The sequence below is a fragment of the Rhopalosiphum maidis genome, chromosome 1 (assembly GCF_003676215.2).
Source record: "Rhopalosiphum maidis isolate BTI-1 chromosome 1, ASM367621v3, whole genome shotgun sequence".
NCBI lineage: Eukaryota > Metazoa > Arthropoda > Insecta > Hemiptera > Aphididae > Rhopalosiphum > Rhopalosiphum maidis.
The window spans coordinates 5909742-5926170 of record NC_040877.1 but is presented as its reverse complement, the minus strand read 5'-3'; the positions used below and the strand labels follow the sequence as shown (position 1 = coordinate 5926170).

General features: G+C 26.3%; 1 protein-coding gene across 5 annotated transcripts; it reads right to left on the bottom strand.

Moving 5' to 3' along the window:
* Positions 1-1932: 1932 nt before the first annotated feature.
* On the bottom strand, positions 1933-16227 carry LOC113548610 (protein EFR3 homolog cmp44E). 5 transcript variants are annotated; one of them, XM_026949573.1, is made up of 14 exons: positions 15698-15788; positions 7290-7357; positions 7082-7209; positions 6872-7022; positions 6648-6800; positions 6470-6576; positions 5808-5957; positions 5245-5737; positions 4997-5169; positions 4570-4930; positions 4348-4504; positions 2606-2736; positions 2342-2503; positions 1933-2276 (listed from the first exon to the last, which is right to left on the bottom strand). In XM_026949573.1, the coding sequence occupies exons 1-14, from the start codon at positions 15786-15788 to the stop codon at positions 2139-2141; spliced, it is 2463 nt and encodes an 820-aa protein (XP_026805374.1). In that variant the 3' UTR covers positions 1933-2138. The 5 variants fall into 5 exon arrangements, 4 of the variants coding, with proteins under 4 accessions (XP_026805374.1, XP_026805376.1, XP_026805375.1 ...); XM_026949575.1 differs by lacking the exon at positions 15698-15788 and adding an exon at positions 7749-7824; XM_026949574.1 differs by lacking the exon at positions 15698-15788 and adding an exon at positions 7605-7747.
* Between the last annotated feature and the right edge of the window lie 202 nt (positions 16228-16429).

Below are 16429 nucleotides of genomic sequence, written 5' to 3'. Positions count from 1 at the left end.
CAGTGGTGTTATTACATTGTTAATTTAATGACTTAAAATAATTTGAAACATAAATATTATATATTCGAGATTAATGTTTTATTATTTATTTTCTATAGATTTATTTAGAATTATATTAAATCGAGTCTGATAAATTAATCTAAATTCTGCCTATAAATTAAACATTTAAAAATGTTATGACTATTAAGTACTTAATGATTCAAAAATCTAAATCCATTTTGATTTTTTCTTAACAGTATAGTATAAATTCAGCTCTATTAAAAAATGTCAACTGTAATCCGGCCCACCAAAAAATACACCTAGGTCACCAAACTCGCATGCCCCTACCATCTTTACACATCAATAATGTTAATATCGGTCAACATTGGTAACTGCTGTCTGTGTAATAGCATGTAATAGTTGTATTGTTATATGGGTCAAAGTATAGATATGAAAAAAAGACTATTTAATTTAAAAAAACAAATATCAATTCTCATTTTTAAATATGAACAAAAATAAGTATAACAAGTAACTACCGAAAAATAAACACCCAAAAAATTATAAATGATTAAATAATTAAAAATATATAAATAATACTATAGATGTTACCTTTCAGTAGTATTTAAAGTACACTTATGTAGTATGAAAAACCAAAACATTAAATTAAGGTTGTCAAAGCCGACACATTTTTAGTTATTAGTTTTGATGTTATTTAAAATTAATTAAAAACAATCTGAATAAGTTGTTTCTTTCAAAAAATCCATTTTATTATGGATAATAGTTTTATTCCATCAAATAATTTTTGATCATTGAAATAGTTGATTATATTAGTCCATACTCCATATGGTTAATTGTATGGCTGTCTGTCACACCTTTTAACTAGAAAGTGACTGCATTTTTGCCTTTTAAATTTATATTAATAGACAGCTCATTACACAAACAGTCAGTGAGGTTTTAAGAGTTAATAAGCTTACATTTTACTATTTAACCTCCTATCCTCAATGATCATGACGCCAGTTTATCAGACTCGATATAAACGGTCAAGGTCATCTTTTTAATATCAAAACTTGTAGATTTCATGATTTAAAAAAAAATTGTTTAGATTTCTGGGCAGTATAGAGTTGTATAAAAAGAGTAAAAAAGTAGAGAGAAATCACCAAAAGAAAAAATTATATTGCAATGGATCTATTAATAATAATATTTTTATGAGCTATAGTTATGGTGATCAGAGGTACTCTTTTTTTTCTTAGGACAGTACTCTTTTTTGACGTGTGTCCTAGTGTCCTTATCAAGTTGTTAAGTACATGATATTGTACTCTTTTTTTTTTTTTAAATTATCTGTTAATACGTGTTAATGTGTTTTTTCTAATTTGATTATTAATTTGTATTTTGGTTTGACCTAAAGCATTCTTATTGGTCGGTAGCACGATTTAAGATATAATAAATTGTATATATTTAAGTTTTACACTTGGTATTTTCATCATAAAGACACACGCTAAATGAGTTGACATTATAATTTCAAATAATTGGTTTTTTTAGTTGATAATAATAAAATAAATAGAATAATCAGATGAAAAAAAAAAAACAATTTTTATAGAAGGAAATGACCTATGGAAATATGAGTAAAACGGGTAGAATAATATACGCATTGGGCAATTACAATGGAGAAGGAGCTAAGTTTTAAAATTTACTTTTTTTTAAATTTTCATATCTGGTCACCATAGCTATAGTGTACTGTTTATGAAAAACAAACTATTAATGTTGGCAAAGTTGTGCATAGGTATTTCATGGCATCCTACACACTATATATACAGTATGCGAAATCAGCTTGTTTTTGCAGTTAAACTTACGTAGTTTAAGAATTTATTAAAGATCGTAAAAAATCTTCTTTATATATATTCTAATAATGAGAGTGTTTATCGTAAAGCACACCATGGAAAAATGTAAACAAAATTAAAAACACCAAAACAAATAAAAATATATTTTAAAATGAAACATCACCTTGGTAACAACACCGATGGCTTATTATTGTAAATAAGTACATACTAACAGCTTGGCCTAATATGAATATAATAACAATAAGATGTAGTCATCTTTATTTTAAAAATACTCAACCTTAAAATAATCCTAAAAATATGTCAATAAAATGTAAAATTTTGTTAAAATGCAAATAATTCTGGGAACAGTGTCTCATAGATGGGTACAGGCTGGTTAGTGGTTTCGACAGTTGATAGCTTGTTGGATATATCTACTTTATTGAACACATCAGTTATTTTTGTATGCAATGTTTCTTCATCCTGAACATAAATAAATGATGTGTAAGTTTAAAAAACATAGTTTGTTCGATAATTAACTAAATTACTTTTGATGCGGTAGAAATAGCCACCAAATCTTGGAATGACGTGTTTCTGAACATATCACACAGTTGAGTTTGCCTGGTATTTTGTTCAACTTTGATCACAGGGTTGTCCAACAGCGAGCGTTTCATGGCTTCAAATGACAGGTCTTCATTTGGAGAAAAACGCTATGGAAAATATTATACAATTTTAATTTATGTACACGATAAAAAAAAAAAAAATTATGCTTTAATTATATATTATCACAATAATTTATAATTAATACTGACTCTTTGCATTGCTGGAGTGGAGTTGACACTATCTAAATCTAAATTACTCAGATCAGTAAAGCTTCCTTTCATTGACATATTGGTGTTTTCAACCCAGCTACGTCTATGTGTTAGAACTGGACCTGTTTCACCTGTAAATATAGTAAAAATTGATTTATTAAAAATAATAAAGATAAACAATATTTTACTAAGTGAATGGAACAGCGTTTAATGGACGTAACAGTTATTATTATATGAACTTTTGAAAGAAAAAATGTTTTAGTTAAATGTATTTTATGCTAAGTAAAATATTCAAACATAATATATTATCCAAAGCATAATATTTTTCAATAAAAGATTCAATATATATGTTATGGTGGATAAGGAATATTGATAAGGTCATTTTCTGGTCAATGATGTCTTTTACCAAAATGATTCAATTATGTAGGTAAATGTTGTAAAAAACATGTTTTAAACTCAAATGCACATCTTTCACCGGCCATTGACGTTATTTGCCAACATTAATGGTCAACGATGATAAATCTCAAATAAAATATTAATTGTTTTATTATTTAATTGATTGTCTTACTACTTAATCTAATGTAAAGTTAGGAACATTGAATTTAATAAAATAGGTGCACAATTTAAATTATTTATTGATGCAATCAATATTATTAGGACATTTCAAATGCCATAATATTTCCGCTGCATTGCAAGCACATTTTTTTAGTGCTATAACCAGTTTTATAGTTATATCAATTGAAACCTTGATGACCAGCTATTCCATTCCTTGTCCTGTAGCTTTGCGTAGAGTTATTTTCCTGTCTTTAAACTCGCCAAAATATAAGTGAAGATACTAATTAATAAACCAATAAAACATTTTATATTATTACTTAGGTTATTGCTTGTTGGACTTTTGCTTGTTTATCTACTTTCATCATATTTTTAACAAATGTAGCTTTTGTTGCGTATAAACTTAACACTAGTTGCTTTTGAATGTTGTTCACACGGTTATAAACGAATTGAATATTCTTCTACTAAACTGGTCAATGGAGCCAAACCCTATGTTCAAGTGTCATGACTGCAACACATGCTTTGGGTGGGTAGTGGTTCCAGTAGTCTTATTTTTAATGTCAGACTTACAGATAATGCCTAGTGTCCAAATAAAGTATTTGTTGAATTCAAGATATTATAAATACATGAATACATTACACTTATAAAAATGACTTGTTCTCCAAAATTTCAAGCAAAACCATACAATCCAAGATCAACAGTTTTAGCAATGTCCAACTAACTATAATAAGTAAATACATAAATATGTTATATATGCGAGTCAATAAAACAAATTTTGGTGGCGGGTGTCTATATAAAAATGTATAATTTCGCAACATGATTTGAAATGAACCTCGGCACCACTGAAACTGGTATTTGACATCAATAACCGGGTGTCTAACATTTACAAAATTACTTCATTTACCACATTTACATCATTCATCATAACATACACCATAAATTAAAAATATTCAATAAATGCGTTTTTTTTTAAGTACTATACTACTAAAACTATTATTACAGTTTCTTTAAAAAATCAAAATTTATTCAGGATAATGAATATTAACTTAATTTTTGAAGGTTTGGTACTGTTTTGAAAATACAAATTTATGAATGTACTCATAATATTTCATGTTTCTAAAAAACTGATTTGAAAAGTAAATTTCAAAACAAAATTAGTAATAAAAAGTATATATTAAACAAAAACTAACTTGTAATATCAATTCCTGAAGCTTTTAAAGCTTCGGTTAATTCTGGTTCTTCAATTAAAACTCCAGCTGGTAAGAGACTGGCAGATTTTACTTCATTATGAATACTTATTTCTGGTAACAAATGAGTAGCACTCAATAATTTTCTTTGTTCAATTATCTGAAAAATAAATTTTGTTAAGGTTATGCATACTACATTATTGCTTTATTATTTATATTTATTACTTTTTCCACATAGTCCTTGAGTGGATGTAAATCTGTCACAACAGCTACTAAGAGCATAATACTAATAACCAAAGCATGCAAATGGAATTTCTGTTGCGTTGAAAGTACAGCGTTAGTAATGGCTAGCTCCTGTATACTTAAAATCAGTCTGATGAAATCCAAAACAGTTTCCTCGGACAACAATTCAATACATATTAAAGCCAAAGTTGTGTATACAGCCTCGACATTATCAACAGTATTGTTAGTCATTTCTAAGCTTTCATATATAGATACATAAATATCTTGAGCATGTTTCCGTATAAATATTGTATCACTGCGAGAACATTTCTCTAGATTTATATCAGATTTGGAGATATTAACCCTATAAAAATATTTTTTATAGTAATTATTAGTAAATAAGTTAAGGTATTTTTAATTGAAAACTTACGTAGCCTTAGATAGCTTAGATGCATTATTGTGCCTGTCTAAGAGAGTATGTAATATGCGTAAAACAATGAAGCGAATTTCATCCTCAGCAGCAGTTAATGTTTTTAATAATAAATCCAAAAATGATTGAGGAAAAGTAGCATTCATTTGTACCGAACTATACTTGGTGCTTACCTACATAATAATACAATTAGTTTAATAATATTGAATTAGCATAAACAACATCTAAAATGAATAAATATTAAATACCATCAAAAGAGATTTCAGGCACATTCTTTGTACATGGAGATCATTAGGATTATTTGAAGATTTAAACTGTGGTACTTTAGACATAATAAACATCATGATTTCAATTTTCTGGTAGTCAGGCAAATGGGCAGCAAATTCTCCAAGTGCATGTATAAGTGCTTCTCTGTATTCATTTTCACCATCAGATTCAGACAGACCAATATTTGATGGTGGACGTCTAGTGACTGATGTACGAAGATTTGTTAGAAGAGAATTTATTATTTCTAATACTGTTGGCCCAACACTTTCATTGGCTGCAATAGCAATAATTTTTGATAGCACATCAGCAATACTGGTTCGGATTTTTGGAGATGCATTGCTGTTTTCATCTAAATGTGTCATTAATGTCTCCACGACAGCATATGAATATTGAGATTGAATAGAAAACATTAAGATACGGAAACACTGAGTAGCAAATACATTTGGCACCCACATATGATGAGCGTCTAAATGTCTAATTTTTTAAATAAACAAAAAAAAAGTATTATAAAATATTTTAAATTAACAGTTATAGTGTCCATTACTTTAGCACAGGACGAATGACACTTTTAACATGACCAAATGATGCACGTCCAATTAACTCTCTTAAACAAGATTCTGCTAATGAAAATGAATCAGTTTTATCATTGACCTCTTCTGAAATTCCACTTTCAACTACTAATTCAGTTTTAGATCTAAAAAAAAAAATAATAAAACATTAAGTAATATTAATAAAGTAAGTTTACAATACAAATACAAGATAAAGATCATCAAGTTGGCAACTGCATACACTTTTGAAGGGAGTGAAAATAAATTACTGGGCAGCATATGTACAAACTATGTAAGTTCTGTAGAATATAGCAATTCATTAATTTTTTTAAATATGCATTATTTATTATTTAATGTCTAAGACGCTAAGCATTTCTGAAATATCTTATTTTAAATATATTTTTAAAGTATAATTGTTGAGCACAGCAAGAATATTATTTTAAGGAAGGTGGATATACTTTTGTTAACTACATTTACTCTCAAAATGTATGGTTCCGATTATGTTATCATTTATCATTATGATTTGTAATTTATCATAAAGGCTGAAAAAATGTACTAAAACACAACATAGTTTATAAAGCACAATATGCAACAAGATAGATCATAAAGATACAATATAAATACTATTAAGTTATTTAAATACTACTATAAAACTTACTTCATTGTATGCATATTAAATAATAAAGATGGAACAATTTTATCCATGTGAACAGGTTCCCAGATATTTTCAACCAAATCATCGGAGACTGTTTTTCTTATAACTCCCTTGATAAGAATAAAAAGTATATTTTAATTAAATCAAGTATAGAATACTAAATATTTAATTTATATTTTACCTGAATGCCTTTTATGCCTGCCATTCGAATCATTTCCATAGTGACTAAATTTGGATTGTTGTTATGACACATAGAAGAAAATTTGGAAACAAAAAAATCATATCGCCTATGATATGATGGTGTATCCTCTTCAATATTAGAAAACCGTACAAACTATAAACAAAATTATTGCTGTTAATTGATATTAACTTTATATAACTATAAAATATAATGAATTTTGATACCGATTGTGTAGCTAGTATTTGTAAACTAGGTTCTGATGATTCAAGAAGCTTTTGCACAATACGCAAGTAGCTTTCAACAAATAAATTTAAAGTTTGGGCATGACATGCAACAAGAAGCTGGTCCATAGCTTCCATAGCAATCATTACAAACCTACAATAGAAAATATTAAAGAGTTTTCTCAATTTTTTTTTATTTTTGATAAATCTTACTCATTTCTCTTGCGAGAGATGTCTCTACTAGCTTTTTGAAATAGATATTCGCCAATACGATCTAATTTTTCTGGTGACGATAACGCATAGAATGTTAACTTTTCCATATTATTTTTAACCAATCCATCCTAAATTACAACATAATTAAATAAATTATGAAATTGCAATCTTGTATTAAGATATCTTAGATAAATATTAATTAATATACCTGAGGTACAGATGGGAAGATGTTATCAACAAGACGTTTGTAGCGAGGACGCATACGAGAAAGACAACCTAGTAAAATAAAACATAATATCATATGTATTCATCAGTTGTTATAAATCAAATTCAATTTATTTGTGTATTAGTGGTTCTAAGATTAAAATAATTTGTTAATGGAAAATTAATTTTGTATTTGAAAATGTATGATGGTTAGTGACCTTGGCAACACCCTTTTACTAGCTTAAGATTAGCAATATTGTGACCAGTTACTAAGCAAATGTGGATATGATTTTAATATAAACTAATCTATTAAACTCACCAACACACATTGCTCTTTGTGTATAAAAACAAATTTAATCTCAAAATAATTGAATAAACTTAAAGGAGCTCGTGAAATTAGAAGACTATAGTATTATATAATTATACAATACAAGTTTTTGTTGATAATATCTATAAAAATTACTTAGTCAACACCTTATGAGACATTCCTATGATATATTAACTAAATAAATTAAAGTGAAAATACAAATGTACACAAAAAGGATGGAATACTGAAATAATTAGAAAGTTAATACTCAATATAAGATAAGTAAAAACACTAAAAACTAAAAAGTAAAAAGACAAAACTAAATAATTAAATCTATAATAATAATCTGTATTCCTAACTCCTGTTGGTTGTTTCTGACAAGTATTTTTTAGTGATAACGGAACGATAACAAGTGACTTAATAACATTGAACATTTTTGTTCCATGAAGTAAAAGTTATTATACCTATTTTGTAAAAATTAATATATGTACATAAATGAGCGAGTAGTTAATAGTTATCATTGGTGTTACCAGTTAGTAGATACCATGTAACAACTTATTTGTGGTTGTGGAAAAACGTTGCGAATATTGTATTTGCTCATCTAAAGACCTTCCTACTTTTGCAATAATTGAAATTGGCTGGTATTCGAAATTCGAAATTTTAATGCATTTCACCATTAAAGAAAAACAGTTTAAATCATTCATTTTTTAAGTATAAATGTATAATTAAAACTAAGTACCTACCTATATTTATTGTAAAGAATTTAAAAATTAATGTTATATTAAGGTAAATAAAATATTATATTATATAACTTTGGATTTTGAGCTGAGCAAACAGTTTAAAACGATGTGTTTTTTGATTACTAGTGATTAATTTTTCAATTTTTCGTCTGTCATCATTTTATGGAGCAAAAAAAAAAAATGTTAAAATGTTTTAATCTTTAACTTCGATGGTAGTTTTTACCTTCTGATAGCAAATTATATTTAGCTGATACTATACTACTACAAATAGGTAAAATGGTCAAAAGTAAAATATAAATATCCCTTCGTAACTGAGTATCAACTATCAATAACAGGAAAATGAACACCTACATTAAATATTTGCCTAAATCGAATAAAAAGTTCCTCTTAAGTTAGTTTTCTTTAGTCTTGTTTGTTGATGTTATTGTTACTTGTTAATTACATATTATACCTTTCTTTCAATTATATACGCGTAACATCTTTATAATTTTATAAGTATCTATAGTAGTATCTACTAAAAAACAATAAAAAGTTCAGATAATACAGAACTTATATTTACGACAGGTTTATCCCTTTTTTGAGGACCCTGTCTCGTTGTCACAACAAACCCGTTTTAATCCTGTTGGATAACTCCATATTGTAATAATTATATATTTATATGGGCGGTAACAAAAAAAGTCGTAATGGCTTAAATGACGTAAATGAACGTATACACGAAAAAAAATACAAAACAATATTGTCCTTATTTTTTTTTTTACAGTTGTACGTTCTACCTATTATAAGTTATAAATAGGATAGTGAACAGTTTATGTGGAACGAACATCGAGTGTCGACTGAAGACTGACGACTGACGACGAACGAAATTTTCAGTGATAAACATGAGATGTTTATACATAATATGTCTTATATGCCTTATATATATAAGGTACCTATTGACATATGTTGACAGTCACATGAGTAGGTAATTATATAATAATAATTGCACTGCGACTTCATATATTATAAGAACCCGCACGACTGTCGTATATAACTCGTATGACACCCTTTAGCCTCTCCGACTACACACATCGTTTAACAAGCATACGACACGGGCTATTGTGTTCATAATAGGTATCTTCAAAATATAAAAATATTACTAAACAAACTTTTAAAATTAAGTCAAAAATGTTAGTATTATATTTTTTATTTTTATTAATAGGTGTGGTCCGCCGAGAAATACCAAATAACGATAGTTATCGTACCATTTATATCTAACCAGTGTAATATGAAACAAACATTTACAGGCTTATAAGTTACTGAAGAAACCACTATAGAGGGTAATTAATAGAACCAATCAATAAAATTTGTAGGGGCCTATCGATTCTACCTATATATAGCACAATTCCGCACGTACGAGTAGTTTATAAACAACATATTATCAATTCCGCCATAACTACCAATTTTCATTTGTAGGTAGTCATCCAATCTTATCTTTATAAAAAAAACATTTACATTTGACTTAAATATTTAATATTATGTGAATAATATTTTTGGAAATAATAACTTGAGTAGGTATAGATACTTACATAAAAAAAGGTACCTATATTATAAATATAATGTAGCAGAGATTTAACAGAACGTACCTGTAAGGCTGTAAAATAGATGATGTACATTATATTAACCTGATTAGAGTGCAGTAGGACAATTAATATTTTACCTAGTCTTTTTATGCGTGTTTCTTTTCGTTAGATATTATCATCGATATACCTAATTAACGATAACAAGTCAATTAATATGTTAGAAAAACTCTATAAAACAATAATTTTATATAGGTATTTCAAATAAAACTATGTATTTTTATATATTTATAGTAAAGTATAATATTTATAATATAGTTATTAGTTATGTAAGTAAAATCAAAATATAATTATTGTCCGAGAAGATTAATTTGTCCCTTGTAGGTTAGGTGATAGGATCAATACTGGCAGAATCGGTATCTCTTTTCTGTTAGTATAAAAATCGAGTTTAGCGCAGAATAGATTAAAACTTTGTAAATTTGTACCCGATTTGTAAACGGACCAGTCGACATTAAAATTGTCCGAAAAACTTGAATGACACCATTTAGATTTAGGTACGAAAGGAAAAATCGAAAAGGTAATTTAATAATGTATGCATATTATTATACAGTCGAATCCCGATAACTCGAAGTTGAAGGGAGATAAAAATTCGCTTCGAGATATCTAACTCGAATTTATATTAATTTTTATTTCTAGGGGAATAAAAAAAATTATCAAGTTTTTCAAGTTATCGTGACTCGACTTTATTAATTATATAGTTGCAATTTTTCTTTTATATTACACGTGCGGTTATTTGAAGTGTTTTAATTTAATAAAATATAATGATACATAATAAAATAGTCCTATATTAATTTTATTGCATTTCAAGTGTTTTAATTAAATTGTTAGGCCTATAATGTCCAAAATATTGATGAAAATCAAATGATTTAATGATATTATCAATTATTATAAATCATAATTATTTTATGTGTAATAATTGTATGGCAATATTTAGCACACCTAAGCTGTAGATAGCATTACTACAGGTATAATACAAGTCACAACACTCACAACCCTTACATTTACGGCCTTGTTATTGTTATAAATTAACAAATTTAATTATAAGAATCTTTTAAACTTTTATAATAATAACACTAAAGGTTATGTCAGATGGTAATAACGATCATTTATGTTTAATGAATCATTACATATACGATATACTATATAGTGCTTTAAACATTAGGTATTTATAAAAAAAAAAAAAATAATAATATACAATGTACTGTCGTATATTATACAGATTTAAGTCTCAAATAATTAGACGTGTAATTTAATTTATCTACCGGTAAACTCAGTACGAAAATTTGAAAATGTGTTAGATAAAGTAAGTTTAAACAATTATGTAATTTAATTTTTCAAAAAATAATTATTTTTTATTATTTATTAATGTATAAATAATAATTCCTTATAGTTTTTCCTAAGCCTAATAAAGTTGATCAATGAACAATGAACAGTGTTTTTTAAATTTATTATGGTAATACAACCTACAAAAACAAAATATTGGCGTATTATGTAATGTGTTTGAAACAAATATGTTCAATATAATAATATTGATCCAGAAGGTATATTTTGTCTTAATGTTTGAACTAGGTTTAAGGCGACAACAAACAGGACAACAAATAGCTGCGAATTGTTTCATTAGAAACTAAATAGAATGTTTAATTTGTTGTTCTCGTCCAAACATTTATGTATTTATTGTTTTACTCAAAGACTTTCAAATAAATATAAACAAGAAAATACGTATGAAAGAAATGATTAAAAAGAAGAAAACAAGAGATGAAGAGACAAGAATAAAGAATAAAGGTTAAAATACAAAAATAAAAATAAATTAGGTTAGGTATAACTGGAATTGGTCGAGATCATTTTATATTTATTTTTAACTTGAATATAATAAAAAAATTAATAATATTAAAATAATTGTGACATAGCTTTATATGACATTATGAATTGAAATGGTTATTAAAAGAAAAATTGACAAGACAAAAAGTATATATTTAACCACGAATGTTTAACATACAATTGCTAAGACTATAAAAGTGAGAATAAGATAAGATGCACGTATAATAATAATATTTTTTTGGGAAGGGGCTTAGTTTACTTTAAATCTTTTTAAACCTGGTACCTATTTTACCTCAAAATACTACACGGGACTTTACTAATCTTGAAAAAAAAAAGAATGAACATTAAAAGTTTTAGTAAGTATATTGTACGTTGTTATAGTATTACTCAGAATTACTCTTTTTAGTATTTTTATTATAGAATTTATTTTTATTTAAGTAATCAATAAGTGTATACTCACAGATTCTGAATTAAATTTATTTATTGTAAATTTTAGATTTTTTAGTATGTCTAGATAATTAAGTAAACATTATTACTGTATATCTTTATTAATTATTAATCATTTTATTAAATTAATACAATTAAATTGGCCATTAGCCATTATGCAGTAATATATATATATATATATATATATAATATTTTATAATGGATAAATATTGAATGTTCTCTCACAATTCAAAAATTGTATTAATATCATAATAATATTATAATACCCACATTTTCAGCATTACAACAATTATAATATCAATCATTTTTTGTGTTTAATTAATTTCTAAAATACTAGCTATTTTAGCTAGTATTTAGTAAATACCATTATTTTTTAGTAGTTAAACAAACGTACACAATGAGCATTTATTAAATTTATATTTCTCCACTTTAATGTGCTATTATTATATTAGAAATGGTCTCCTTATCCTTTTGATTAGTCTATAATCAAGGAATACACTGAATAAAATATTTTGGCAGATGCTTCTAATTGGAATCTGCGCGAGTCTTGTTTCGTTATTTAACATTCAAAAGTGTATGCAAATCATAAAAAATCGTATAAAAATAATACTTGATAAGTGTAAAATTAAAAATATACATTTTCATACAGGGAGTATGCGTAACTTATTGATATCTGCAGATGTCATTTTTTAAATTGGATAATATGGTACTGACTACAGAGTACTGATACTGCAGGTATGTACAAAAGTAGTTTTAATACCACATTTCCAATAATATCGGGACTCAAGTTGTGACTGGTGTCATTTAAAATTTATATTATATTATAAGTTCTAAACTTAATTGAAAAATGAATCATGTGTTTAAAATAACTAAAAAACCATGTTGTATAACATTCATTGAATTTTATTTTAATAAAACACAATTCGATAATATTTGTAGAAAGATTTTTTATTAATCCTTTATCATTATCAACTAAACAGTTATATTATTATTGAGTTCAGGATTCAGATACTCTATATCTCTCTTATTAATTTATATTTTAAAACAATGAAAATTGGATGTAGAGTATAATATTTGATAAACGGTTCTGAACGAAGTTTATACTAATAACATTTTATAGGGGGGTTTAAACGACATTCAAAATATAAGCCATAGAAATCTATTCTTGTCGGACGTAATTTGAATAAATTTAAATTAATTACTATGATTATAAAATCACGAAGGCCCTCATATCTACTAAACCTATTATCATGGACTCTATTATTATCCTTACTCATTACGTACTTAATTTTTATAAACTCGGAAAATATCTACATAAAAATGATTATCCATTTAAATACATTATTATTTTAAATAATAAATTATCTTCTTAATTATAATTAATAAAAAGAGTAGTACACATTTAGAAAAAATATGTTTTTATTATCGACACACTCCTAATATCACATACAAAATCCAAGTATTTAAAAATATATTTCTTAAGTACATATACCAGTTTTAAACATCAGAATTTTATTAAATTCGTATAAATGAAAAAAATGGATGTGAGAATGCTTGGGTAATTACCTTGTCTGTGTACATGTACATATAAATTGTTCATTTGGGTTATGGTTGGGCTGCGATATGTGACAATGAGTACCGCACATATCCCTAAATACCGCATGTTAATCATATGTATTTTGTATTTACTAGCTACTATATACATTGATACACGTATTGTTCGTATATACATAAAAAACACATCTTATTTGGTACGATGGCTTAATGGCTATATTGTCACACTAGCTATAGTCGTGTCCTTGACCTGTATGATAAATTAATATTATAGGTAGGTACTGGTAGAATATAATGGCCAGGTGCAGTTTTTCTGTTATTGCCCGTACGACCGTACTATCATTTCAATAAATATAGTGATTTATGATGTACAATTAAATTAAATTATTTATTATTTTTATACATGAAAGAATACATGATATTAATATAGAATAATAAATGGTAGAAACCTTTGAAAAATATGATTGTTACATAATATTATTATTATTATTATTTCTTATATTTTTTTTGAGAATGACGATTTTGAACTTTATTAATAATCTACTCATTTATATTCACAAATGCATGCAGAAAACTGGATAACAGACGAAACATTTATGGAAGGTAAAATTACACGGTTTGTTTCACTCTAATCGATTATAATATTAAATTATAAAATAAGGAAATTGAAATAAAAATATGAATGAAAAATATTATGGATCATAATAATATGATCATATATTTTCATAATTTATGATAATAATAATTATTATTTTATTTTAATTTGAAAATAAATATATTAAAATTGTATAAATTAAAACAAGATTTATTTATTATTATTATACGAATTTTATATGTAGAAAATACAATTTGTATCACAATAGTTATGAATTCTTCACAATAATAAAACCGTTTAATTTTTATCATTTTAAATAGAAGTTCCAAATTAGTTATTAAGCTACTTACTGCCGGTAGTATTAATAATTAAAAAAAAATTGAATAGTCATCATAAAATAGAAAAAGTGCTGAAATTTATGGTTAGGTATAAAAATAAAAATATTTAGGTATAGGTAGTAAATACAATTATTTGTATAGCTTGTTTTGGTCAAGTTTAGAATATCCCGTCCATTTTCATTTTCGACATTTTAAATATAAGCTAAATGATTAGTAAAAATATTCTTTAATACAATTACTAGAGTTTGTTTTATTTTTTTTTAGATATAACTACGTTACCGCGATAAAAGTGCTTAAAAAGTTGTATGTGTCTAACATATATAGTTATTGTAATTGATGTTATAGTCAATTAACATAAAATTATTGATGTTAATGTTAAAATAGATATACCGGTTTTGTATTGAATTGTAATTTAGTATACAAGTCATTATTCAATACTATGATGACAACTTATTGGCTTAAATAAATAATTGTTGTTTAGTAAAAGATCGATTTTAATTAAAATGTGAGTAATAATAAATATGTATTTATACCTATCATCAAATATTCATAATATCAATAAAGTTCATTTGTATAATATTGAATGTTAAAATAAAATTAGTATTTACCTATTAACTTACTTTAGGTACGTTACCTATGTCAAAATTATTTTCAATCAAAGGGCGTCAAGTGTTTTTGTACATAGATGATTTCAAACGATGTGAGATTTTTTGAACATTAGTATTCTAACGAAGTTTATGTAATTTCACTGATTAATTATTAATGGGGTATATACACTTAAAAGAAACGACTACGATATAAAAAGGAACGATTAATTCACTTCGGTTTTATCAGACTTAACGATATTTTCAAGTTTCTTCTATGACATGAAACAACAGTACAAGACTAAAATTTATATTTTCATTTTCATTGTGCAGTTTGTAGACAATAATAATAATAATAGCAGGTTTTAATTTTTCTTTATATAATGAATAACGAGTTTTATTTATATACTCACATCCCGGGTCCGTACACTTGTCCACAATTGTGTCGACGCACTTCATCACATCCGCCTGTTTGTAACAACAGCAAAAACCCATAGTGGACATTTTATATAACAAGTGATATAGAAAATTTAGAAAAAAAAATTAAAAATGAATTACAAACAATAATATAATATTATTGGGAAGCTTTAAAACAATTTTTTGGAGAAAATCGCACAGTGTCGTACTCTCTTTTAATTAATTGTGACATATATAATATTGTAAATTGTTAACAACAAAAATATACTATTCATAGGGATAAAAATGTTCAAGATTGTTATTCGAATTAATTCAAACGTAATAAGTATACGATAACCAAGTTTGTCGACGTATACCAAATTCGCGTGAATTAATTAATGTATAAAAATGAAAAACACAAAAAAATTAAAAAAAAAAAACTAAATATATCAATAGGATTTCAGCAGAATTCGTGTTGAATATATTATATGATTATCACTCGAGATGACGTTGGCTTGACGACTGCAGAGCGCAATGGTAACGTATAATATACCACCGGCAAAGCCGATACAACACTGACTGTGCGCGCGCGCTTTGGCTGATGCGCTCGGCGGGTGCCGTTTATTGTGAAAAGCTCATTCGCGAAACGTCGCCAACGCCTCATATATATACACGGGCCTGCAGCTCGCGACCCCTGTAGCGAAAATACGTACATTTTCACGGCGCCAGTATTATTATTATTATGTGTG

Excerpts from the sequence above, each read along its gene's own strand:
- LOC113548610 (XM_026949573.1), bottom strand. The coding sequence starts at position 15,788 with ATGTCCACTATGGGTTTTTGCTGTTGTTACAAACAGGCGGATGTGATG. Across the intron at positions 7,210-7,289 it reads TCTTCCCATCTGTACCTCAG|GATGGATTGGTTAAAAATAA; the intron begins GTATATTAATTA and ends GTTGTAATTTAG. Across the intron at positions 7,023-7,081 it reads ATCTCTCGCAAGAGAAATGA|GTTTGTAATGATTGCTATGG; the intron begins GTAAGATTTATC and ends TTTCTATTGTAG.